Here is a 24,949-nt window from a genome sequence, read left to right on the forward strand (position 1 = left end):
GGGGGGGGGGGGGGGGGGGGGGGGGGGGGGGGGGGGGGGGGGAGACTTTTAGAAGCTGGCTTGGGGGAAGAAGGGGTTTATTAGCGCAGAGGGGCCCTCTGGGGGGGAGGGACTAAGGTCTGAGCCAGAGGGTCTCCCAGATATGGGGCCCTTGACAGATGAGGGGCAAAGTCCTCTCAGGGGTTTGGGGTAGAGGGGTAATGGCCAATGGGAGTGGCTAGGCCTGCACTAGAGTTTCTGCCTCCTGGCACAAGAACTTAGGGCACCCCCATCCTAGTTCTGTCCCCAGATTTGTCTTCTGTCCTCACAGGTGGGAGGTGACCAGACTGGCCCCTTCCCCCCACTTTCCCAACCTCCTTTTTTCCTTGGGTACCTACCTGTGAGAAGGAATTAAGTATCAAAGCTTTGCTCTCTAGGGAGGGGGGGGTGGCGGTGGCGGTGGGGGTAAGGGGTGCCTCTCAGCCCATACTTAAATGGTGAAGGTAGTTCAACTTCTTTATTAGGGATTAAATCCTTAGAGACTAAATTCCTGTTATTGTAGCAGGAGTTTTGTTTTTCCTCCAGACTGACAGCTGACAGATTGGAAATCCTCAGAGGTCCCTGACACCTCATTAATTACATCCTTTTTGACCCTTCTAACACAGACACTTTGTTTTCAGAAAGTTCCGGGAGCCTTGAGGAGGAGGAGGAGGAGGAATAGGACAGAAGGAGGAGGAGAGAAAGGGTAAGAAATCCTTATCATAAAGAGGGGAAAATTTAGTTTTGGGTAAGAGAGATCATTTTACCCATGTTGCATGTTTTTCTTTAGGTAACAGTTAGGAGATTTGTTGTTGGAGAAGTGTCAACCAGTACTAAATCAATTTAGACTTTCTCCAATTTTGAAAATGATACTCAGATTTGGCTTTTGGGCATCCTCAGTATGGTCTGGGTGGCCTCTTTAAGCTAGTTAGCGATGGGAGTCCCAGGTTAAACCACCCAGATAGTTATGGTGCCATTTAAAGAGATGCTATTTGTATTCCCATTGCTTAGCAGTGGTTTCCTGCTGTTGGAGTAAGCATGACTTAAAGTGAGCTGCTTTCCTTTGCTGTTAGGAGTGGAAAATTAAGGGTAAATCATCTGATTAAGAGATTCCGGTAATAGTGTGTGTCACTAGAAAATTGTAATTTGGGGACACAGACATCAGATGCTGAGAGTTCAGAGTTGGGGCTCAGTTTGAAATAAACAGAATTGAATTGTCTTGGGAATTAGGTTTGGAATTATGTATAAAACTAGTCAAAAGAAGATTTGTAGTGAAAGAATTGTAAGATTCTTTTTTATAATTGTTAGATTGTAAGACTGTCAGGTAGAAAGAAATAATGTTCTAAGATATCTTGGTAGAGTAACTTAGGTTTGAAGTAAAGCTGAACAAGACATGTTTTTGTAGACAGAAAGGGATTTGAATATATAGCATTCATTACTCTTAACTACTTTGAACTAAGTTTAAGCAGTTATGGAGTAGTTTATGAGCTTACTTTCCATAGGACCCCGAGTTAACAATGACTGTTAAGTTTAGGCTTTGCCTCTGTGTGAGAGACAAGTTTCCTCCCCACAGGCCTTACTGTCCTGTTTTCTAGAGACCCCAGGCTTTCCAGGACCCAATTTCCCTCTTCCCTGTGTGCCATACCATTATTCCTAGTGAGAATGTCAGCACAAGAGGAAACTGTTTGGAAAGACATATCTACTAATTTAGAATCCCAAGTATGCTGGATCAGGAGCTGCTATTCTAGATGGCAGACTATTTATTGGTAATAGTCCTCTTGGGTTATTTGGACATGGAACAGTGGTTCCTGTCCAGCAGAGTAGGGAAAGTTTTTGAGACATACTTGAAAAGTTCTTCCTTCAATTCCATTTGCTTATTTGATTATTCTTTGTAGTTCCTTGTGTGCGTGACGGCATTGAACTGAAGTGTATAGGCAGAAACTCAAACCTTATTTCTCTCTGTAGGGCTTCCCAGTTCATGTGGTCTCTAGCCATTAGTCTAATTATAACTTCGTGAACTCACCTGATTCTTACATTCCCATTAGTTCCCTCTGTTGCTCTACAGGGGAGGGGGGCAAGAGAGACAAAAACAAAAAACTTTTATCCTTGCTGAAGTGACTCTAGCATCTTTCTTCACAAGAGTACTTCAAGCATGTTAAAACCATATGTTGAAATGAGAAGGTATAAATCTAGAACTAAAAATTTTGTTCTCATTCTCTTCTATCAAGTGGGCCAGGTTAAGGAGACTATTCCCCAGTGCTTAGCAGTGGGCTTTGCATATACCAGATGCTTAATAAATGGCTGTTGAATGAATTGATTGATGAATAAGGGTTTCTTTCTAAAAGCTATGTAAAAGGATTATGTCTTCTTTGGGAAAGAAATTGAGACTAATAATATGTGACTATTTGTTAGTTCTAATGGGGAAATCAAGGGAGATAACTACTTAGAACTTTGGATAGGATGATACTCTGATGGTACTAGCATCATCATTTTATTTTTTTTTTTTATTTATTTTTTTTGGAGGGCAATTGGGGTTAAGTAACTTGCCCAAGGTTACACGGCTAGTTTTTTTTGTATGGGTGTTAAGTGTCTGAGCCCAGAACCGAACTCAGGTCCTCCTGATTCTAGGGCCGGCGCTTTACTCACTGTGCCACCTAGCCGCCCCACATCATCATTTTATTTATCCTTTAGTACCAGTATGGTAGTTTCGAATTCTGAGTTCTTATTTGTGTGTGGCATCATACAAATTACTTATATCTCTGCCTCAGTTTCCCTCACTTCTGAAATATAGTGTAAATTCCCCCAGATGCTTTGCTGACAGATCTTTTAAGGATTAGTGAAGTAATATGTATATGTATGAAACTCGAGCCTTTTAAAAGAAAAATGTTGTCTAAATTCAAGGCTGTAGTAATGTTAAAATTTATAATTCTCCTCCTTCTTAAGGATGGTATAGTTGATACCTAAAGAGAGCCTTCCCCAAGGCCTTACAGTGAAGAATTTGTCAATAGAATCCAGATCTTCTGATTCCCAGCCTCTTAAAAGTCCTTAATATTAATTTAGCATGTAGTAAGATGCTTAATAAATGTTTGTTGATTGATTGATATGGTTTTCCGCTGTCACCTCACTTTGGGGTCATAAGCTTCCCTGTGTCTCCCCAGACTAATATAGGACCCTAAGTTATTATTGACTACAAAACGGTATGGCCAGAAGAGTCAACTTTCTTTGGTTTGGAGCCAAATGTCAGTGGGTAGTTTAGGGTTTGTGCATCTTCAGTATTTCATATCAGTATGTATCTTTTGAGATGATAGCTTTGAGAAGGATGGTGACATGTAAGAGGTGGTGAGACAGAATATAATAAGTTATAGGAGAATTAATATTGAGTCTCTTGCTATGACTTTTGGATATTTTAATGGGTGGTCTTTTCTGGTGAATCTATCTTCAACTTTCATTCCTCCTCCTAAATCATCCTCTTTTCCTTTAGTGTATTTGTTGGCAAACTGAAAAGAAAAACATCTTAGAGGATTCACACATTTGTCATCCTTTCCTCCCCACTAAAAAAAAATATTATTCATGATCCTTAGATGTCTTTGCAGGGAGGAGATGGTTGTTTGCCTGAAAGCTAACTACCACTGACAATCTACCAGTCACCATTTCTTATATTGTCCCAAGACCTGTTACAGGCTCTTCATTGTTTTTTTCTTTCTTAAGAGTTAGAGAAGAAAACCAGACAGCTGAATAAGTAGAAGTTTCTTTTTTCCCCTGTTATAGAATAAGGTCCCATCATTCTAAAATCCATTTATCTTTGTGGCCAAGACTGGATTAAAAAAATAGGACAAGCTGTATTTACTCTCCAAAAGACTTGTTATGTCTCCACCTGAATAGATGAGAGTACCATCCCAACAGAGAGTCATTCCTTAGTATTCAAAACTCCCTGGATTGGATTGAATTGTTTTTGTTGCTTTTGTTCACCTTCAGGCTTCCCTCCCTCTTCTACTGTACTGTAGTGTTCCTGTCAATAAGCTATATTCATTTCTCCATTTCATTAAGAAATAATAACTTGCCTTGATTGCTTTAGGACTTACAAAGTATTCCCTCATAACTTTTTGAGGTAGATAGTACAAGTGTTATTATCCTCGTTTTACAGATGAGGAGACTGGAGATAGTGACTTACCCAAGTTCCTTCTGCAAAGGGTATACATGTCATTTGAACTCAGGTTTCTTGACTTCAAGTCCAGTCTTCTTTTGTACTTTAGAGGGAAAATGTATAATGAGCACAGGGTATCCCTGTTAGTTTCTTCAAACCTAACTTCTAATTCCTAGCAGCTATCAGTATTTTTATTTCTATCCATTGTCCCTACCACCCAGGAAATTGTACAGTGGGATGTTGCAGGTGGTAGGTCTGAACTTTAACATTGTTTTAGGAGCATATTTGTATATATAGCAAACCTTGTTTTTCAGTTAAAAAGAATATTTGGTAAAAAAAAAAAAAAAACTGTAAGCATAATACCATACTAGGTGGGAGACCAACATTGTTTTTAGGTTTTAAAAAATATTTAGTAAAAAATTACAAGCAGAATACCATACTAGATAGGAGACCAGCACCTGGTGGAGTAGCAGGAAGAAATATAGCTAAGCTCTCTTCCACAGCTAGGCATCTAGAAAACACAAGACTGAGTCCAGACTGAGAAATACAAGGACAAAAATCACAGCCTAGGTCTGCAGACACTGGGAATAGGGTTAGCCAGGAATGCATTGTATGAGTTGTCCATGGCTTTATACTCTGTACTTGGACAAGTAGAAGTCCCAGATCCAATACAGAGGGCCATGACTTTGTGCAGAAATGGGTGCCAACTAGCAGCTCTGTCACTCATTACCTAGTACCGAATCACATAGATCCAATATGTGACTAAAGGAGGGATACCTAGGGATAATGATCCAGGGCAGAGAGTGGTCATAGACTAGACTGTATTGAGTGAGGAGCAAGCCCAGAAGCAGGCAGCAATTGCTTGAATTTGTCCCTGAAAGTAACATAGGGTCTCAATTCCAGTTTCCATTCTAGTTTGAAATCTGAGGTGGAATAATCATGGAAGGAATCCAAGACCAAAGGGGACCCTATAGTTCTATTGTTCTGAACTTGCAGAACCTTCCAGCTAGCTAATAATGGCTGAGTTTAGCAGCAGTCTTTTGGAACTTCAACTAAGGATAAGCCAGCAGTTGTGTTGCTCAGACCTAAACCTAGGACAGGAACTTGTAGAACTCAGACAAAGAGGGTAACAATCAAACTTTGCCCTGAATCTGACTGCTTTGAGAACACCTAAAGCTTGCAGGTCTCGGACTGAGTTGGTTCTGAGATCTGCAATGACAACACTCAATACCCCAAGAAAGTAACAACAGGATTAAAGAGAACAAAAGTATGGCCCAGGCATTCCCTCCAGAAATTCACCAATTGTGGCTCTAACATAAAGTCTGAAATAAGGAGGTAGGTTAGAAGAATAAGCAAACAAAAAGAGAGACTCGCACCATAAAGAACTCTTCTGATATGGATGTTGAAAACACAAATCCAGGAGAAAAGGAGTGATTCCAAAATATCTACAAGCTAAGCCTCAAATAAAAACACAGTTTGGTTGCAAGTTGAATGAGAACTCTTGAAGAGATGAACCAAAGATTTTTTTTAATTAAATAATTTTGTAAATAAACTGAGAGCACAATAGAAAAAAATTGGAAGAGAATTAACAGCTTGGCACAGAGGGTGCTAAACTTTACTCAGCAACAAATTCCCTGAAAATTGGAATGGACCAAGTGGAAGATAACTTCAGAAGACAATATAAAAGCAAAGTGAAACTGAAAAGTGGAAGAAAATGTAAAATTTAACTCATGACAAAAACAACTGACCTAGAAAAGAGCTTGAGGAAACATAATTTAAGACTCATTGGGGCGGCCAGGTGGCTCAGCGAGTAAGAGCACCAGCCCCAGTGTCGGGATGACCTGGGGGATCGAATCCCGGCTCAGATACTTAGCACCACATCCAGAAATAACTGGCCTGTAACCTTGAGCAAGTTACTTAACCCCAATTGCTTTAAAAAAAAAAAATAAGACGACTCATTGGACTATTTGAAAGTCATGATGAAGAAAGAGTCATTTTAAGAAATCATAAAAGAAAAATGCCCAGATCTTTTAGAACCAAAGGGCAAAGTAAGAATAGAAAGAATCCACTGTCCATTTCTTGAAGGAAACTCCCAAAAGAAAACTCCAAGGAACATTATAGCTAAAATCCAGAACTTCTAGGTCAAATTAAAAAATGCTGCAATCAAGCCAAAAAAACAGAATTCAAGTACTGAAGAGCCAGAATCAGGAATAGATAAGATTTAGTAGCACAGCTTTAAGGGAGTAGAGAGCTTAAAGTGCAATATTCAGAAAGACAAAAGCTATATAGGCTTACAACCAAGAATAACTTACTCAGCAAAATTGATTTGGGGGCAAATGACCCTTTAATGATATAGAGGATTTACAAGCATTCCTGATGAAAAGACTGGCGCAATGTAGAAACTTTGAAATATAAATACAGTCATCAAAAGAACACAAAAAGGTAAACATAATTGAGCAGTCATAAGGACTAAAGGATAAACTATTTATGTTCTAAATATCATCAGGGGTCATAGAGTCTATGGAAGTCATATTAGGAGCTTTATTATTTTGATGATCCTAAAAGAAGACAGAAAGGAAAAGGAATACAGTGGGGAATGAGAACAAGGGGGGGGCAGGGTTGGAGGGAGAAGAGTAGGGAAAATTATCTGACATAAAAAGGTTATCAAGTAAAAAGCTATACAAAGAGGAAGGGTTGGGGGGGGGAGCAGGGGTCATTTGAATTTCGCTTTTCTCGTGAGCTAGTTAAAGGGAAGAAGAGTATACACAAATGACCTCTAGTTATATAGAAGAGGATGGATCTCAGTGTAAAAGTAGGGAAAGGAAGAATTACTACCTTTTATTGGGCTCTGGAAAAGGAAAGAGAAGAAAGGGGAGCAGAAACAGATTTTGTCAAACATAGAGCATTAGTACTGAGCATATTCCTTTTTCACCACCTTCTTTAGAAGCTGTAGGAGGGGACAAAGAATAAAAAGCATAAGAGAATAGGATAGAGGGAAATACACAATTAGTAGTCATAACTGAATGTGCATGGAATAAACTCACCCATAAAATGGGAAAAGGATAGTAGAATGGATAAGAAAATAGAATTCAACAATGTTCTTTATGAACACTTGAAACAAAAATTCACATAGGGTTAATATAAGTGGCTAGAGCAAAATCTATTATGCCTCAGCTAGAGTAAAAAAAAAAGCAATCATAATCTCAGACAATGCAACAACAATAATAGATTTAATGAAAACAAAGAAACAACATTTTGCTGAAAGATACTATTGATGAATTAATAACAGTACTAAACATAATGTACTGAATGGCATAGCATCTAAATACTTGAAGGATAAGTTAAATGAGTTACAGAGGAAAATAGATAATAAAACTATAACCCTCCTAGACCTTGATAGATTGATTTTTTTTTTTCAAATGAAGTTAAGGACCTGAATAGAATTTTAGGAAAGTTACATATTATATACCTCTGACAATTATGGACTGGGAATAGAAAGCACAATTCTCAGCTGTGCATGGCACCTTTATAAAAATTAACCAAGTATTGGGACATAAAAATCTCACAGACACAGAAAAGAAGAAATATTAACCTCATCATTCATAATAATGCAATAAAACAAAAGTTATATTCGTTAAAGGGTCACTAAAGAAATAATTAAAAATGAATTGGAAATTAAATAATTTAATCTTCAGGAACGGATGGGTCAAAGAACAAATCATAGAAACAACATAATTTCATTAAAGATAATGACAGCAATGAGACAGTAGACCAGAATTTTTGGGATGCAGCCAAATCTGGTGTTAAGGGAAAATTTATATATCTCTAAGCACTTTCATTAATAATAGAAAGAATAGGTCAATGACTTGGGCATGCAACTAAAAAAATTTTAGAAAAACCAACAGATTTTTAAAAGCCAATAAAATACTAAAGTAGAAATCCTGAAAATTGAAGAAGAGTATGACAAAATTGAAAGCAAAAAAAAAAAAAAAACAACCCAAAAGAAGTTAACAAAACCAGGACTTAAAAGGAAAAAATGGATAAATGATTTACTAATTTGATTTTTTTTTTTTAAGAAAGAGGAAAATTAAATTATCAATATAAAAATGAAATTTTCAGATAATCTGAATAGGGGAAGGGTTTGTGACCAAACAAAGGATAGTGGGGATCAGAGAAGATGAAAAGGACAAACTTACTGCAAGAAGTTAAGTCGTTTTTCCACCAAAAAAACCCCAATAACTAATGAAAGAGGAGAAGCAGGTCAGGGTGGGGGGTGGGGTTGTCTTTATAGAAAGTTTCTCTGATAGAGTCACATTTCCAAAATAAATAGAGACCTGATTTCAGATGTCTAAGAATAAGAGCCATTCCCAGTTGATAAGATTTAAAGGATATGAATAGGCAGTTTTTTAGAGGAAGAACTCTATAAACTGTTAAAATGGCCATGTGGGAAAAAATGCTCTATATCACTAATAGAGAAATACAAATTAAAACACTCTGAGGTTCCACTTTACACCCATTAAATTGGCGAAGTTGACCAAAATAGAAAATGACAGATGTTGGAGGAGCTCTTGGTGGAGTTGTAACTGGTCCATTCTGAAAAGCAATTTGGAGGTATGCCTCACAAGTTATTAAACTGCATACCCTTTGAACCAGTGATACCACTTCTAGATTTGTGCCCCATAGAGATTTTGTTTTAAGGGAGCAGGGAATATTTTATTTATCAGACTTAGGGATAAGTGAACAATTTATGAATAAACAAGATGCAGAGCAAAGTTAGGTATAAAATGGATAACTTCAGTTACATTAAACTAAAGAGTTGTACAAATAACAAATGTAGCCAAGATAAGAAGGAAAGCAGAAAATCTGTGGGAAAAAAATTTATAGACAGTTAACCAGATAAATGTCTCGTATCTAATATATATAAAGAACTTTTTCAAATCTATAAGAATATGAGTTATTCCCCAATTGATAAATGGTCAAAGGATATGAATAGGCAGTTTTCCAATGAAGAAATCAAAACATTTTGTAGTCATATGAAAAAAAATGCTCTAAATCATTACTGATTAGAGAAATGCAAATTAAAACAACCTTGAATTATTGTTTTATGACTACCAGATTGGCTAAAATGATAGAAGTGAAAAATGACAAATCTTGAAGGGAATTTAGAAAAATTGAGACAGTAATTCATTGCTGGTGGAATTGTGAACCAGTCTAACCATTGTGGAGAGCAATCTGGAATTATGCCCAGAGTTATTAAACTACCTCTACCCTTTGACCCAGTAATACCATTACTTGGTCTATTTCCAAAGATGATTAGGGAAAAAGGAAAAGAACTTAAATGTTCTAAAATGTTTATAGCATCTCTCTTGTGGTGGCAAAGAACTGGAAATTGTAGAGATGCCTGTCAATTGAGGAATGGCTGAACAAGTTGTAGTATATGATTGTGATGGAATACTGCTATGCCATAAGGAATTATGAGCTCAGTGATTTAAGGAAAACATGGAAAGGGACAGCCAGGTGGCATAGTGAATAGAGCACTGGCCCTGGAGTCAGGAGGACCTGAGTTCAAATCTGGCCTCAGACACTTAATGCTTACTAGCCGTGACCTTGGGCAAGTCACTTAACCCCAATTGCTCTGCCTTCCCCCCTCCAAAAACAAACAAAACATGGAAAGACTTGCATGAAATAAAAAAGAGCGAAATAGAACTAAGAGAACATTGTATACAGTAACAGCAATATTGTTTTAAGAAAGACTTTGAGTGAATAAGTTACTTAAATGAACTATAAAGAAAGATGCTATCAACATCCAGAGAAAGTATGTATAGAAGAATTTTACATATGTATGTGTATATATATATATATTTACATACACACACACACTATTTGTGTTTAATAGGTAGCCATCTCTGGTGTGGGGGGGAGGAAAAAAAAAGAAGTTTATATAATAATGTGTATATTTGAAAGGAATAGCAGGTTGTGCATAGTAAATGTGTAGTTTCATGTGCAGTCATCTTTTTTATTGTACTATGTTATGGAAATGCTTGTTTTATTTCATAAATTAAAATTTTCTTGTGTGGGCAGGGAAGAATGCCTATGTACAAAAATATTTATAGCTTTTTTTGTGTTGACAAAGAACTGGAAAATGAGGAGGTGACCATCAATTAAATAATAGCAGAACAAGTAATAGCATATGAATGTAATGGAATACTCTTATGCTACAAGTTAATGATGAAAGGGGGATGGTTTAGAGAAACCTGGGAAGACTTGTGTGAACTGATACAAAGTGAAGTGAATAGAGCCAGGAGAACAGTTAATACAGTAACAACAATATTGTAAAGACCAACAACTTTGAAGGACTTAAAAATTCTGAACACTACAATGACCAACCATGAATCCAGAAGACTTATGATGAAGCACTTGGCAGACAGGTAGTAGACTACAAATTGAGAAAGAATTTTTTTGTATATGGCCAATGTGGTGATTTATTTTGCTTGACTGTGCATGTTTGTTAATAGGGTTTTTTTCCTTTCTTTTTCAGTGCAGATAAAGATAGGGGGGCAAGAAAAGAAGACATTTTTGTTATTTTCTTAAAAGTTAATTTAATTTTTAAAAATACCATGCTAGGTGATGTTGGAATGAATGGGGGTGGGGCAGCAAAAGAAATAGCATATGCATAGCTCCTACTCTCAAAAGTTAGTTGGGATTGTTTTTCTTTGAATCCCCTTGGATTGTAGTGTGGTTGGTGGTTAAAAGTGATGCTTCCTAAAAGTCACTTTAAAAAAACCAAGAAGTTCTGCTGTCTTCAGAAGTTTGTTGCATTCCCCATTTTCTAGGAGAAGATCCCTTTATTACAAGGAAGGAGGGCAAAAGTGGATGTTCCCTCATTTTTTATAATAATTGGACATCTTATTTAATATAGCCAGAAAAATAACTAATATGTAAGCTTCATGAAGAAGAATGAGAAACTAGACTTTTAAGGTGACTGAGATGCATTTAGGGGAGATTTCACTGTTCTTTCCATGCTGCATTGCTGAATATATTTCCCGGCTTCCTTAGTCATTGCCTGAAGCCATGTTTCTTTGACCAGTCCACCTTTGAGTAAACTTCATCCAGCCTCTTGGTATCTTCTTCCAGTTTTGAGAGTACTAACTTCCTTGAGGCTTCATTTCCTATCTATAAAATAAGGGCATTGCCCTAGATGACCTTGTAGCAGCAAGCACCCCAGCATCCCCAGGGTGGCTGCCAACACAGGTTCTTAGATCTGCTTTTCTAAAGGAAAGCAACTCAAAATGGGTTAACAATCTTGCTTTAATCAGTCAAACATATATCGTTTACCTAGTTCAGGGGGAAAAGGTCAGCACCCTGAACTTCAGAGTATACAGAGGTTGCAAGCAGAAGTTACAAGACAGAGAAACATTTCAGCAGACAGGCTTCAAAACTGTCCAACCATTACATACACCCATACCTAATCACAGTTACCAGAGAGGGACACATCAACATCTGGGTTTTCAAAGCCAGCGGGGCTCTCAACAGCTGCCCAGAGTCTCATCTGGTCAAATCACACAACACTTCTCAAAGTGAGCCCTAAAACAAAAGTCTCACATCAGGGATTATATAGCCTTCTCCTGGGTCAGAGAATGTAACAGCCCTCTTGATCCACTGCCCAATCACAAAGCACCAAGGTGTGGGCATTCCTGAAAAACAAGCCTCCCACCACAGGCTCCAGGTGCATTTAACCTAGGGGCAGGGAAGATCTTAAAAATTTACTTTCCTATAACAGACCTCTTGAGGTCTCCTATTTACATCATCTGTTTATATATTCCTTTGATCCTGTTAGTGATGTGGGGAAGAGTTGTATCTCATTACTCCATGGGTAGCAGCTAGAATTTTAATAAATCAATATTGATTTTAATTCCTTCTGGCATTTCCATTCTTTCATATTCTTAACATTTTCAATTTTATCCCAGAATCCTTTCAGAATCTATAAAGAAAACTATAAACAGAAAGATTAGGAGTATGAGGCAGTAAGAAGTTAAGGGAAAAGATGAACTCAACTTTGCCACTTAGTGTATGACTTATGGGCCTATTCTTTCCCTTTTCTAGGGCTCAGTTTCTCTTTCTTTCATAAAAGGAAAGTAAAACTAACTCAGTATTGGAGTCTTTTAGTGTTGTTAACTCATTCATCACTACAGTTGTTAAAGTACCTAAATTTAGCCTTAGGATACCACTGTAGGATATATCCATCAAGAATCAGATCCTAAGCTCTGCTTCTCAGAGGAAGGCACCAGGAGCCCTTTATGCTATCTTTCCTTTTCACATTGTCTTTATGATCGTGATTTACCCTGTCTCTCTCTTCAGGTAGAATGGAAGAATCTCACTTCAATTCTTCCCCGTACTTCTGGCCAGCAGTTCCCACAGTCTCAGGACAGGTAGGTTATACTAACTTGTTTTCCACCACTTTGGAGCCAAGTGTACTTGGGCAAGTCATTTCTGTGAGCCTTCATTTTTCCATGTGTAAAATGAGAAAAATAGTGTCTACTTACCTCACAGAATTATGTAAAAGAGAAAATTTGCATAAAAGTATTTTGAAAACTTTAAAGCACTATGCAAATACAAGGTAGTATTTTTTTTTATTGTTCAGCTTTAAATAGTGGTATATCACTATTTCTATCTATCACTTAACTGCTGGGCAAGACTAGAACCAGACTAATCACTTACTGCCCCTGCAGAGTATCTCCTGTTACTAAACTGAGTAAAAGTTAGAGGTGACCTTTTCTCTTCTAGACTCCCTTTAGAAGAGCAATAGCACCAGTTCTTAGTTTGCTCATTTCCATTATATGTTAAAGAAGGAAAAACTATGGAGAAGGGAAGAAAATAATCTTTGCCCCTTTCTGATAACAGATTTTTCTTCCTTTAGATAGAAAACACGATGTTCATCAACAAGATGAAGGATCAGCTGCTACCAGAGAAAGGCTGTGGTCTGGCTCCACCTCACTATCCCACCCTGCTAACAGTGCCTGCCTCAGTACCCCTGCCATCAGGCATCAGCATGGAGGCTGATACCAAGCCAGATCAGCTGACACCACATAGCCAGGCTTCAGTCACTCAGAACATCACTGTGGTGCCTGTGCCATCTACAGGACTAATGACTGCTGGTGAGTAACTCCACTTACTCCTCCCTAAGCTGTCTAAGGTGTTGAAAATCCATGGTCAGGATCACAGGATGGGATGGTTCAGATGTTACTGGGTAGAATGGGATATGTATGTTATTTCTCAGAAATCCTTTTGTTAGGGGTTCATAGTATGTTTAGCATTATACTGTTCTTTCAAGTGGAGAACAAAAAGGATTGCAGTCAAGAGATAAGTTTCACTGTTATCAGGTAGGCGGTGGGGGTGGCAGTGGGAACCTAAAATAAAAGACTTTTTTACTGTAGGATTTAGGGTTTGGAAACACTGGACTGAGTAGAGCAGTTCAATTCAGTAAAGTGATTATATGATTCTCTGGTGACTTAAAATGGAATAAGGTAAGGTACCAGAGCTAAGAAATGATAACCCCATCTTTCTTTTACTTTAGGTCCAGGCTTGGTGATCACATCCCCTTCAGGCTCTCTAGTGACTACAGCCTCCTCAGCTCAGACCTTCCCCATCTCAGCTCCCATGATTGTGTCAGCCCTTCCCCCTGGCTCCCAAGCCCTGCAGGTGGTCCCTGACCTCTCCAAGAAGGTGGCATCAGCTCTGGCAGAAGAAGGGGGCGGGGGAGGTGGGGGTGGTGGGGGTGGTGGCACTGTGGCTTCCAAGCCTCCCCGGGGCCGAAAGAAGAAGAGGATGCAGGAATCAGGGCTGCCTGAGATGAATGACCCTTATGTGCTCTCCCCTGAGGATGACGAAGACCATCAGAAGGATGGCAAGACCTACAGGTGGGGGGCAGAGCCAGGGGGCCGGATGGGGTGAGGATCACTATTTCAGCCACTCCATTTTGTGTCCTGCTTCAAACCAGGACTCTGTTGGGTGACTTTTTCATGTCAGACCCAGTTGCATGTCAGGGCTGTTTTTGGGTAGGAGGGTGGATGGGACCAGGGGTGGGGGGAAGGTACATGATTTCCTCAGTACTTTGTCCCTACTTTACCTCTCCTTTCTATTTCCCCTACATTGAGGTGTCTTAGCACTGATCTGTTTGGGGTCATAGAGTGACATAGGGAAAATTCTGCAAGTATTTTTGGAGTTTACCTCTCATTCTTCAGAGGCCTGAGTCCCAACTTAGGACCCTCTGATTGTCCCCAGATATATTTTGAGGCATGAATTTTCCATCCCTGCTTTTCCAGGATATCTTTCTGACAATTATTGACCCAGCCTACGTGCCTCCTTGTGGCTATAATGCCTGTTTGAACCCTGTACCTTCCTGTCCCCACATAGATGGGATGATGGTAGGGGCTTACAAAGAAAAAAATGAAAATAATAGCTTATTCTCCCCCTTTCCCCTCCCTACCTTTTAAAAAGCCATATATAGTCAATGTAGATGTTTGCTCAGTGTCTCATTAACATAGACCAGATCAGACTTTCTGATCCTGTCTTTTCCAGTGTTGTCCATCATCAAAAAGTATTTATCAAATACTTGGTTGCATGTAGTATACTATACAAAGAGAGTAGTAAAGATAGTCTTTACCCTCTGGAAACCCATGATCCACAAGCTGAAAAAGGCTTCTGTGGTTTGGGGGAGCTTTAACCCTCATGTACAAAGTAGACATAACTTCAAAGTATAGTCTTGGACAAAAGCAGACATGTTTGATTGGGAGACTGGTTTCTCTCCTTAATATACCCAGATGGGCAATGTTGTTCCCATTTTAGGAGCCAGGGAAACTGCGGCACAGGAAATGGACGGAGCCCTGGGCTCATGGATTCAGGCTCCACCACCAACTTGCTGTGTGACCCTGGGCAAGTCCTTTTCCCCTCTCTGGGCCTCAGTTTCCTCATTTGTAAAACGGAGAGAATTCTCTTTTATGCCTCCCTTCTAGTAGTATTAGGAGTATTTACCTAGGTAATATTTTGTAAAATGATTAGAGCTCAGAAGAAAGGATGAGAAATAGTGATTGATAGCATTTATTTATTTACTTTATACAACTTTACCATGGAGAGTGGTCATTCTTCCTGAGTGCCTTTTCCTCTACCTGGGAAAGTGTAACTGGGGACTTTATCCTTCCAAAATATTATGTGTCATAGTTCTCCAGCCTCCTACCTCATTTTATACACAAATGTATTCTTAAAAGGTTGTGACTCAAATTTTTTTTTGTAAATTCTACCATTTTTAAGGCACTCAACCTTATTTCCAAAAGGAATCAACATTAATCCTTTTGTAAAAATGAATAACCACTCTAATTGTTTTATGTAAATCTGAATAGACATTGGATTAATTAAAGCAAGGTACCGCCTTATAGAGATACAGTAATCTCATAAGGATAGTCATTTTAACAGAGATTCATCCATATCTAAAGATTGGGTGGTAGTGTCTTGCTGGAATGCTACATACACCATAGTCTCAGCTCTGTCATAACTAGCTGTGGTGACCTTGAGTCACTTGACCTCTCTGGACCCAAGTTTCCTCGTCTGTAAAATGAAGAAGTTGGGCCATCTTTAAGGTCCTTTCCAGTTCTAATGTTAGAACTCTTACCTTTTTTAGACAGTTGAAGGTGCTTTGCCTCTGCATACCTCTACTGATGTTATCTCTGATCTGCCATAGAGTTGATTCTGAGCATCAAAAACTGTGCCAGCATAGGGAAACAGCAGGATTCGTTATGTTCTACCTCCTGATTTGGGGACACTGATTTTTCTGGAGCCAAGATTACCTGGCCGTTGTCACAGAGATAATCTGTGCACTATAAGAAAGGTAGAGTGAATAGAGCACCAGCCCTGGAGTCAGGAGGACCTGAGTTCAAATCTGGCCTCACACACTTGCCACTTACTAGCTGTGTGACCTTGGGCAAGTCACTTAATCCCAATTGCCTTCCCTCCAGGAAAAAAAAAAGTAGAGTGAGCAGAATTAAACCTATTCAAAGTAAAAAGAGGGAATTCCTACAGAAACAGAATTATGAACTGTTTGAGTCTTCCTTATAGCAAAGGGGACTTCATGTAAATAGCAACTGGCTTTCCATATCAAAGAACAAACTCTCATGGGTATTGGCAGACTGAAAGACCTAGCTCCAGTGTGGCTTGCTGTGTGACCTTGGGTAATTGACCTAATATCTCAAGACTTTGGCTTGCTTATATGTAAGATGGGGGATAAGGGGCAGTACCTTGAACTCCTTAGAGCAGTAGTGTAAAACTCAAATAGAAACAGTGAACAACCACAAATTAATATTATCTATGTTGTATTTTTTGTTAAACATAACCCAATTACATTTTAATCTGGTACTGGCCACATGGAGGAGTTTTGAGGGCCGGGAGTTTGACAGCTCTGCCTTAGAGGACAGGTGGTATGAGAGTAAGATATTTGCAATTCTGACAGTTTTCTGTCTCATCTTTTTTTTTTATGAAATCAAGTTTATATCCAAGAAACCAAATTTCATTATACCAGAATAGTGGTCTTTGCTTTTAGCAGTGACTTAAAGCTTTCTAACATTTTCTACACCAGAAAACTGCACTGAAATGGATTGTGTTATATAACCCCAACACTAGGGGTATGGTTTGTCTGTTTACTCTAAAAACTAACCCAAAAAACTTGGTGAGATTTTAGCATAGATTCAGAATTGAGGCACTCCTTTGTCTTTTAGGAAAAAATTTCACCAACAGAGGGTAATGTTGGACCCTTCAAATTAGAATGTTTGGACACTGTGAAATAAATAGAAAAACTTTTATTGCTGGCACTGCTTTCATTAACATAATGAATTCAATCTTTGGTATTTGACACTTTCTATTGAGAAAGCCCATAGTGTTTTTATTGTGTACTGCTAGGCTGTAGATATTAACCTTCTTATCAGAAATATGAGGTCTGGAGAAGCGAGCAAACTTAAACCATCCCAGAATTAGAACCCAGGACTATTGACTCCATCAAGGGTCTGTTCACCATTATGCCTTTTTGAAAAGGACATTTCCTCTTCTCCCTCTCCTTTCCCCTCCATCCCTAGAATTTGCAAAGGGGAATTGAACTAAAGTACTAGAATTTAAGTAAAAGCTTGTGTAAGGGGAGGAGAGGTCTGTATTTACAAGCTTGGAGCCATGATACTCCCTTTTGAGGAACTCAGAACTCTTGAGAGGGAGATGGCAGTGATCATTCTCACATTTTACAGAAAGAGGAAAAGAGTAGAACCTGAGGCTCAGAAAAGGAACTTGTCCGAGTCTTCTGACTTCCACTCTGTTACCCTTTTTTTAGGCTATGTTGCCCTTTCTTGAATTGTTGAGGTAAAACAAGTGAGTTCCAGCTGACATAGCCATTGCCCAGAGGCCAAATCTAAACTAATATGGCTGAAGACTTTTTGTATGAGCCTATTCTAGCTGATGGCACCGCAGAGCAGAAGAGGGGACTTTTATCTCAGCTAGATAGTGAATAAAAGAGATGCCTGATAGACTGATATTACCTCCATATACCTGGGGGAAAGGAAAAGTTTAGAGCAGGATGAGAAGTTCCTTGAGATGGGGGGAAAAAAAAAGATCGATGCTGAAACAAAATTCTCTAAGAAGAGAGAAGGTCCCTTTTTAGGAATCCAATCCTTCACTGCCTCCCTGGGGAATTGAGGAGTGCATGGGGTTTTCCCAGTTTACAGTTGGGGAATTCCACAGGGGGAGGAGAAAGAAATTAAGAATCTAAGAGGAGCAAAAGAAATACATGCCATGTCTCATATGGTTGAACTTCTAATTAGGGCTGTCTTAGCATGGGAGGAGGGTATCGGATTATCTATGTTTTGGTGGGGGGTCGTGTCTAATTTGTTGCCCTGGCTGGGCCCAGGTGCCGGATGTGTTCGCTGACCTTCTATTCCAAGTCGGAGATGCAAATCCACTCCAAGTCACACACAGAGACCAAGCCCCACAAGTGCCCGCACTGTTCCAAGACCTTTGCCAACAGCTCCTATTTGGCCCAGCACATCCGTATCCACTCAGGGGCCAAGCCCTACACCTGTTCCTACTGCCAGAAGGCCTTCCGCCAGCTCTCTCACCTCCAGCAGCACACACGGTAAGGCAAGCAGTCCTAATCGTCCATCCCTTTATCCTCACTATGCCCATACCCAGTCTACTATGCCTCTCTGTCCTCCTATATAAGCTCTTGATTCTCTGTTTCTCTGGTCTACTCCACAAGAACCTTGTCTCTGTGAGGGATTCTCCTTAGCATTTTGAGGGGGCATGGGAAGTTCTGGGATCCTGTTACAGAGTCTGTATTGATGTCATGGGGTATGCGTGTGTGCGTACGTGTGTATGTATGTATGTATGTATGTAACTTATCTGCAGAGCAGGCCCTGCTCTTGATTTATGCCTAGATTCAAAGCCAGGTATGATAAGGTTTGTATCTGTTTTTTGACCTTATGAATCATCAGAAGTTTGTTCTGTGTGTAAATTACTGCCTTTGAGGGTGTCCATGGGAACCATGTTGTTGTGACCTCATAGGGAACCAACGAATTCGTAGGATTTTATAGATTGATAGCTTGAAGGAACTTTCAAGGTCATCTAGTCCATGCCTCTCATTTTACAGATGAGGTTAAATTACTTGCCTAAGGTACTAAGTGGAAAAATTGAGATTCAAACTCAGGTCTTCTGACTCCAAATCCAGTATTCCCTGTACCATGAGCTCTGATTCCTACTTCGGGGTTACCAGAAGCCAAGAATAGCAGCTCTTCACCATTTCTCTACCATTCTTGCCACCAACTTTTATCAAGCAACCATCTAGAACCTGGTCTCCTCTTCATTTAGTTCTAGTCAGGTCTGTGAGTGTCTTGGGAGGAGGGGGGGGCAGTACTTTCATCCGTCAAGCAACATCATTTCACCCAGTGGAGAGCTCAGCCCGTGGTGTCGAACTGCTTCCTCCTCCTCCTTCCCCCCTCCCCCTCTCCTCTCCGGCAGGATCCACTCCAAGCTGCACACGGAGACTGTCAAGCCCCACAAGTGCCCGCACTGCTCCAAGACCTTCGCCAACAGTTCCTACCTGGCCCAGCACCTCCGTATCCATTCAGGGGCCAAGCCTTACACCTGTTCCTACTGCCAGAAGGCCTTCCGCCAGCTCTCCCACCTTCAGCAGCACACACGGTAAGGGAGAGTGGCGGGCGACCGCCCCCCCGCTGGCATGCCCTCCCCACCCCCGCCCTGGACACACACAACAACCCGCATGCAGGGGTCAGGGGAGAGACCTGGCTGGAGGAGAGCATCACTGGCAAAACAGAGAGAGAGAGAGAGAGAGAGAGGACTGAGTAACAGCGCTGGAGACATCAGTGGGTCCCAGGAGAGTTTGTACGGGGCAGAGATGTACCAGGGAGATACAATGGCTGTTATGCCATGCCCCTGATATATGGGAGATGGAGACAGACTTGGAGCAGACGACTTCTCCCCTCCCCCCAGTACCCTCCCCCAAAACATACATACATGCACACACACTTTGCAAGATATTTCCCTTGCAGTGGAAATTGATTGGAAGAAACCAGATCAGCATCCCATAGGGATGTTGTGGGACCCTCATTTCATCTCACAAAGCAAAGGATTCCTGACCAAGATGATGGCTCCTGTAGTGAGGTACCAGTCTAGTGAAACTCAGTCCAGCCAGTGAGACTCCAAGGGAGACCAGAAGAAAGCCAGTTCCCAAATGGAACATAATATTGGAACATCACAGAAGCCTAAGAATCTTCAGCCATCTGAGAAACAGCTTCTTTATCAACTTCACAAGGGTGCCTAATGATTATATGCCATTTGAATGTGAATATGGGAAAGAGTGGAGGAACAGAGTTTTGACAGTCAGGAAGGTCTTGTGATCATGGATTCTCAGATCTGACTGTGGGATCATCTTCCAACCAACCCACCCCATGGGGCCTTTGACAGACCTGCCATGGATGTAAACTTCCTACTTTTATAGGTGTTCATACCTCTCACTCTGGAAAGAGAAAAGAACGAGTATCCATTATGGGAGATGACAAGTCCGGTGATGATGGTGGTTTTTTTTTTTTTTTGCTGTAATTTGGATGAACTGACAAGCATTTAGCTAAAGGGGTAGTCTCCAAGTTCTGGATCAGAAATGGGTGTCATATGTCAAACATTTAAGATTCTTCAGCTCATGCCCAGTGGGTGAAAGATGGTATAAAAATGAAATGGTCTAGTTAGTACAAGCTAGGCATTTCTTGGCATTTCATTGCCTATCTAGGTAGAGCCAGGGTCTGTGCATTATGAGCCTTGCTCTCCAAGATTGACATAACTCTGGGTTTTTCAGTAGCCTCTCTTGGTATCATTCAGAGCTTAGGCCGTGATTCCTGGATGTAATGTGGGGAATGGGGAGGTTGGACGTGGAAAGTTCCTTTCTTACCGTGGTCTAAGATATGACTCTGAGCATTGACTGGATGAAATTTCTGTCAAAGTTGACTTGCATAGAAAATTACATGATGCCTGCCCTGTGGGGGCATAAGTACTTAACTGCCTAGATCTTGGGAAGATGTAGCAATATTGACCTGTAAAGAGTGCACTCAAGCTCCCTGGTGATAAGTAGTGGCTGTGACTGAAAGGAGGGAAGAAGAGAATTTGGAAAAGGTTTGGTTCTCCAACAACCAGCTTTAAGTAACATTGTTAATTTTCCTCCTTTTATGCTTTTCTCTTCCCTTGCAGAATCCATACTGGAGATAGACCATACAAATGTGCACACCCAGGCTGTGAAAAAGCCTTTACTCAACTCTCCAACTTGCAGGTAACTGCTCCACCAGTAGGAGTACTTGAGCAGACCCCATCCTTGGGCCCAAACTAACTGTAAGAATCCCAGTATGTATCATGTTTATGTGTGGCTTCCTGAATCTCCATTATAAACCATTTTATCTGGGTTCAGATAGTACCTAAGAGACCAGGCACCTAAGTCTTTGCTTACTGAGAATGCCTCCCTTTGGAAAGGGCTTAGTAATATAGTCTCTCTGGTGTGTATCATGGGTGGGATTGGTAGCAGCAGAGTATCAAATACTGATCTTAGTTTGTCATTCTTCACCTAGTCCCACAGACGGCAGCACAACAAAGATAAACCCTTCAAGTGCCACAACTGTCATCGAGCGTATACGGATGCAGCCTCATTAGAGGTGCACCTGTCTACACATACAGTGAAGCATGCTAAAGTGTATACCTGTTCAATCTGCAGTCGTGCATACACATCAGTGAGTGCTCCTTTCTTTTCTGTTGCCTCAAAAGACTATAATTCTGCCGTAGTGGTGTCCTGACCTACAATAAAAGGACATTTTGATATTTAAAGGGGAAGTGTCTTAAGTGGATTACATTATAGTTGATGAACAGTAATTCTCTACCTCACTTTTTTTCAATGACCCACTATAGCATCATTTTAGAATTGTAGGATTTAAATTATCTGCTAAAAGAATTATTAGATCCCAGAAAGTAGTTATGGGATGGCCATCCTGCCTTCACAGTACCTGACACTCAGTTACTCAGTTGTATCTGACTCTGTGACCCCGTGGATCATAACCACAAATCTACTGGAGTAGCTTGCCATTTCCTTCTCCAGTGGATTAAGGCAAACAGGTTAAGTGATTTGCCCAGTGTCACACCGCTATCAAGTGTCTGAGGCTGGATTTGAACTCAGGTTTTCCTGACTCTAGGCCCAGTGCTTTATCCGCTGAGCCATTTAGCTGTCTGACATATTTAATATGTAGGTATTTAATAAATGCTTCATGGTTTGCCTTTATGGGGAAAAAAAAAAAGTACTAACTCCTAAAGTCAAGGAGTGGACAAGATATCTTCTCAAGTTTTATTCGGATTTAATAAGAAATTGTTTTTATGCCTGTGTTCAGACAGAGAATTTGCTGTTAATTCTATAATGGATCCTGGGGTATCTTAGTATAACGCACTTACCTTGAAAACCAAAAGAAACCAGGCTGTATATACATTCTATATCTTCCCCTTTTCTTCTCATAACCATTGTATGAAATCCCTCAGGAGACATATCTGATGAAACACATGCGAAAACACAATGCTCCAGATCTCCAGCAGCAGCAGGTATCAGCAGTATCAGCAGCAGCTGCAGCAGCAGCAGCAGTGGCCCAAGCTCAGGCTCAGGCTCAAGCTTCCCAGGCCTCACAGCAGCAGCAGCAGCAACAACAACAACAACAGCAGCAGCAACAGCACTTCCAGCCCCCTGGGGCAGCCCCCCAAGGAGGGGGAGGTGGGGACAGCAATCCTAATCCCCCACCCCAGTGTTCCTTTGACCTGACCTACAAGACAGCTGAGCACCATAAGGACATTTGCCTCACAGTCACCACCAGCACCATCCAGGTGGAGCACCTGGCCAGCTCCTAGAGACTTGATTCCATCTGACTGAGGGAAGAGAAGAGGTCCCATCTCTGTCCCCCCCAAACTGCACCCCCGCCACCACTCCCCTTCCTCTCTGGCAAGTGGCAGGATTTGGCTCCACTTTCTTGGGCCTTTGGCTTCAGCTTCCCTCAAAGGACACCACTGTGCTCCTAGCTCTTTGTTCAGAGAACAACAATTCTTTGGGTCTGAAAAGGAACTCTGAGTTGCTGAGTGGAGCCCAACTGTATTCCCTACAATCATATGATGAAAGGGCTATGAAAGTTGTAGTGGGGAAGGGGGTGGTAAGTATTTAATGAAGAGGCTTTCTTGTGGCCTCCTTAAAATATGCCAAACCTGAGATCTTCCTCCCAATACCCCCCATTTCAAAAGTTGGGTTAATTTCCAGCAAAAGGAGAAAGACCAAGAGGTTGACCTCTCCAAGCTACTGGAAAGGAGGGAACCCTACACCCAGCCCCTTTGCCCTGTTTTCACATACAAAAGGACAAGTTCATTTTGTTCTCTAATTTGGCCTCTGCTCTTGCTCTGCCTGTAGCAATGGGAGGGAGATTGGTATTGGGGGGTAGAGGGCTGGAGTTAAGACCTCCTGGTATGAATGTCTGGATTACTAAGGGACACAGAGGCTGTGGTCCCCAAGGGGCCAAAAATTCCCCATATGGTTTAAAAAAAAAAAAAGGAGGGGAAAAGTTTTCCTTGGAGTATTGGTCCCTCTCCTTCCCCTTCCACGGTCATTCTTTGGTCCCCTAACCAATCCTTCCCTGTTTTGGCCAAAGCCTTGCTCTCAGAGGCTTTCCGCATCCTTAGGCCCTGAGAGCCAGCTAGCCCCAAGGAGTTTCAGGACATTTGTGTTTTTTATGAAACCCAAAGCAAAGGGGGACTATAGAGAAGGGAGAGTTTGGACTGGACTTAGATCCCTGAGGTATTGGGGCCATTTGAATGGGACATGGATTTATATATAAATATATATATATATATATATATAAATATATATATATACACCCACTTACCACGGCCATCTTTGTAACCGTTTCTTTGTTGTTTATAAATGCATTATCTCTGAGAATTTTAATTTTCAATTTTTTTTTTTCATTTTATCTCATGTATGTTTTTTCTGTTTTTTCTTTTCCCTTTTTCATCTCTGACCGTGGTATTTTTATTTCATTTTGTCTTTTTAAAAAATCATGGCAAATTTCAGAGAAGAAAAGATGCAACAAATCAGGAAACCAGTTGTTATAAAGCAATTTAAACATGGGGGAGGGGGGAGAAAAACATGTACAAAACAAGGGGTGTTTTTAGAATATTGTATAGAAATAAATTCATGTAAAAGGATCAGAGGCAGTAGAGGTGCTGGTGTGAACAAGTATGGGGGAAAACCTGCAGTAGTTTGAAGGGATGTACATTAGGAAGTATGAATACACGTGTATCTCAATGGGTGATATCTCAGAGATGCAAGGACCTATTTTTGATACCTTCACTGTATAAACTAGTAGTATATGTGGATAAGGACCATTTTTCCTGTGTACAAGTAATGCTATGGGGGTCTGAAAAAATTAACAGTTAAAGAGAACAGGGTTTCATTATGTGTGTCGAAAAATCTCCCTATTCCTTGGTTAAGACTCAAAGTGAAATACAGTCACCAGAAGCATACACAGGTTCTTGTCCAGCCATCCAGAAGCATAGCACCTGTCCATTCCTACCTGGCACTTAGGCATGTATGTATCGTTAGGATGTCTTTAGGAAGAACAAAAGTTAAAAGTGAATTAAATTCAGTATTAACTTTAGTTCTTAGTGTAAAACACTCTTCCAGTTGATGATAATCTTAAGAAAACTCCCTAGCCTGAGATAAAACATGTATACAAGTAAGTATAAAACAAAATTGAAAACTGTATGAGGTACAAAGTGCTATGAGAATTCTGAATAAGTAAATTTCCAATAGAAAGGTTATAGACCACATGGTACAGTGGATAGAAAGCTGACTTTTGAGTCAAGAAGGCCTGAAGTCAAGTTCTACCCAGGATGGACTAGCTGCTTGACCCTAGACAGATCACTTAATCTCCTAATGCCCTAGGCAACTTCTTAGGACTTAAATTGCAAAGAAAGTGATCTTCTATGTTAATAGAAGTCTTTTCCTCATGGAAGATAACTTAACATTGAGTCTTTGATCTCTATCCCTAAATTTCAGATTCTATCACAATAGTTCATAAAGGAAAAGGTAGCATTTGAGAGAATTTAAAGGATGGGTAGGACTTCAACAAAAATGTTTATGACTAGTGTATAATACTTAAAAGTTTATAAAGTGCTTTTCTCTCA

At 40.3% G+C, this 24,949-nt stretch overlaps 1 protein-coding gene across 6 annotated transcripts in view; it reads left to right on the plus strand.

The window, feature by feature from the left end:
• The window catches only part of ZNF384 (zinc finger protein 384), a 24,641-nt gene extending 673 nt beyond the window's left edge, over nucleotides 1–23,968 (plus strand). The window contains exons 2-11 of one of the 6 annotated variants that reach the window (XM_069101602.1): nucleotides 660–724; nucleotides 12,521–12,591; nucleotides 13,064–13,317; nucleotides 13,737–14,079; nucleotides 15,008–15,094; nucleotides 18,099–18,323; nucleotides 19,205–19,387; nucleotides 20,945–21,023; nucleotides 21,316–21,474; nucleotides 22,268–23,968. In XM_069101602.1, the coding sequence (XP_068957703.1) occupies nucleotides 13,092–13,317; nucleotides 13,737–14,079; nucleotides 15,008–15,094; nucleotides 18,099–18,323; nucleotides 19,205–19,387; nucleotides 20,945–21,023; nucleotides 21,316–21,474; nucleotides 22,268–22,627 (1,662 nt within the window). In that variant the 5' untranslated portion in view covers nucleotides 660–724; nucleotides 12,521–12,591; nucleotides 13,064–13,091 and the 3' untranslated portion in view covers nucleotides 22,628–23,968. Of the gene's footprint in view, nucleotides 1–659; nucleotides 725–12,520; nucleotides 12,592–13,063; nucleotides 13,318–13,736; nucleotides 14,110–15,007; nucleotides 15,095–18,098; nucleotides 18,324–19,204; nucleotides 19,388–20,944; nucleotides 21,024–21,315; nucleotides 21,475–22,267 lie in introns of all 6 variants that reach the window. The other 5 variants (XM_069101600.1, XM_069101601.1, XM_069101604.1 and 2 more) reach the window with 5 other exon arrangements.
• Nucleotides 23,969–24,949: the final 981 nt, after the last annotated feature.

Source organism: Petaurus breviceps, unplaced genomic scaffold, assembly GCF_028583685.1.
Source record: "Petaurus breviceps papuanus isolate PSGF00001 unplaced genomic scaffold, PetGlider_PUasm1.0 470, whole genome shotgun sequence".
In the NCBI taxonomy this organism is placed as follows: domain Eukaryota; kingdom Metazoa; phylum Chordata; class Mammalia; order Diprotodontia; family Petauridae; genus Petaurus; species Petaurus breviceps.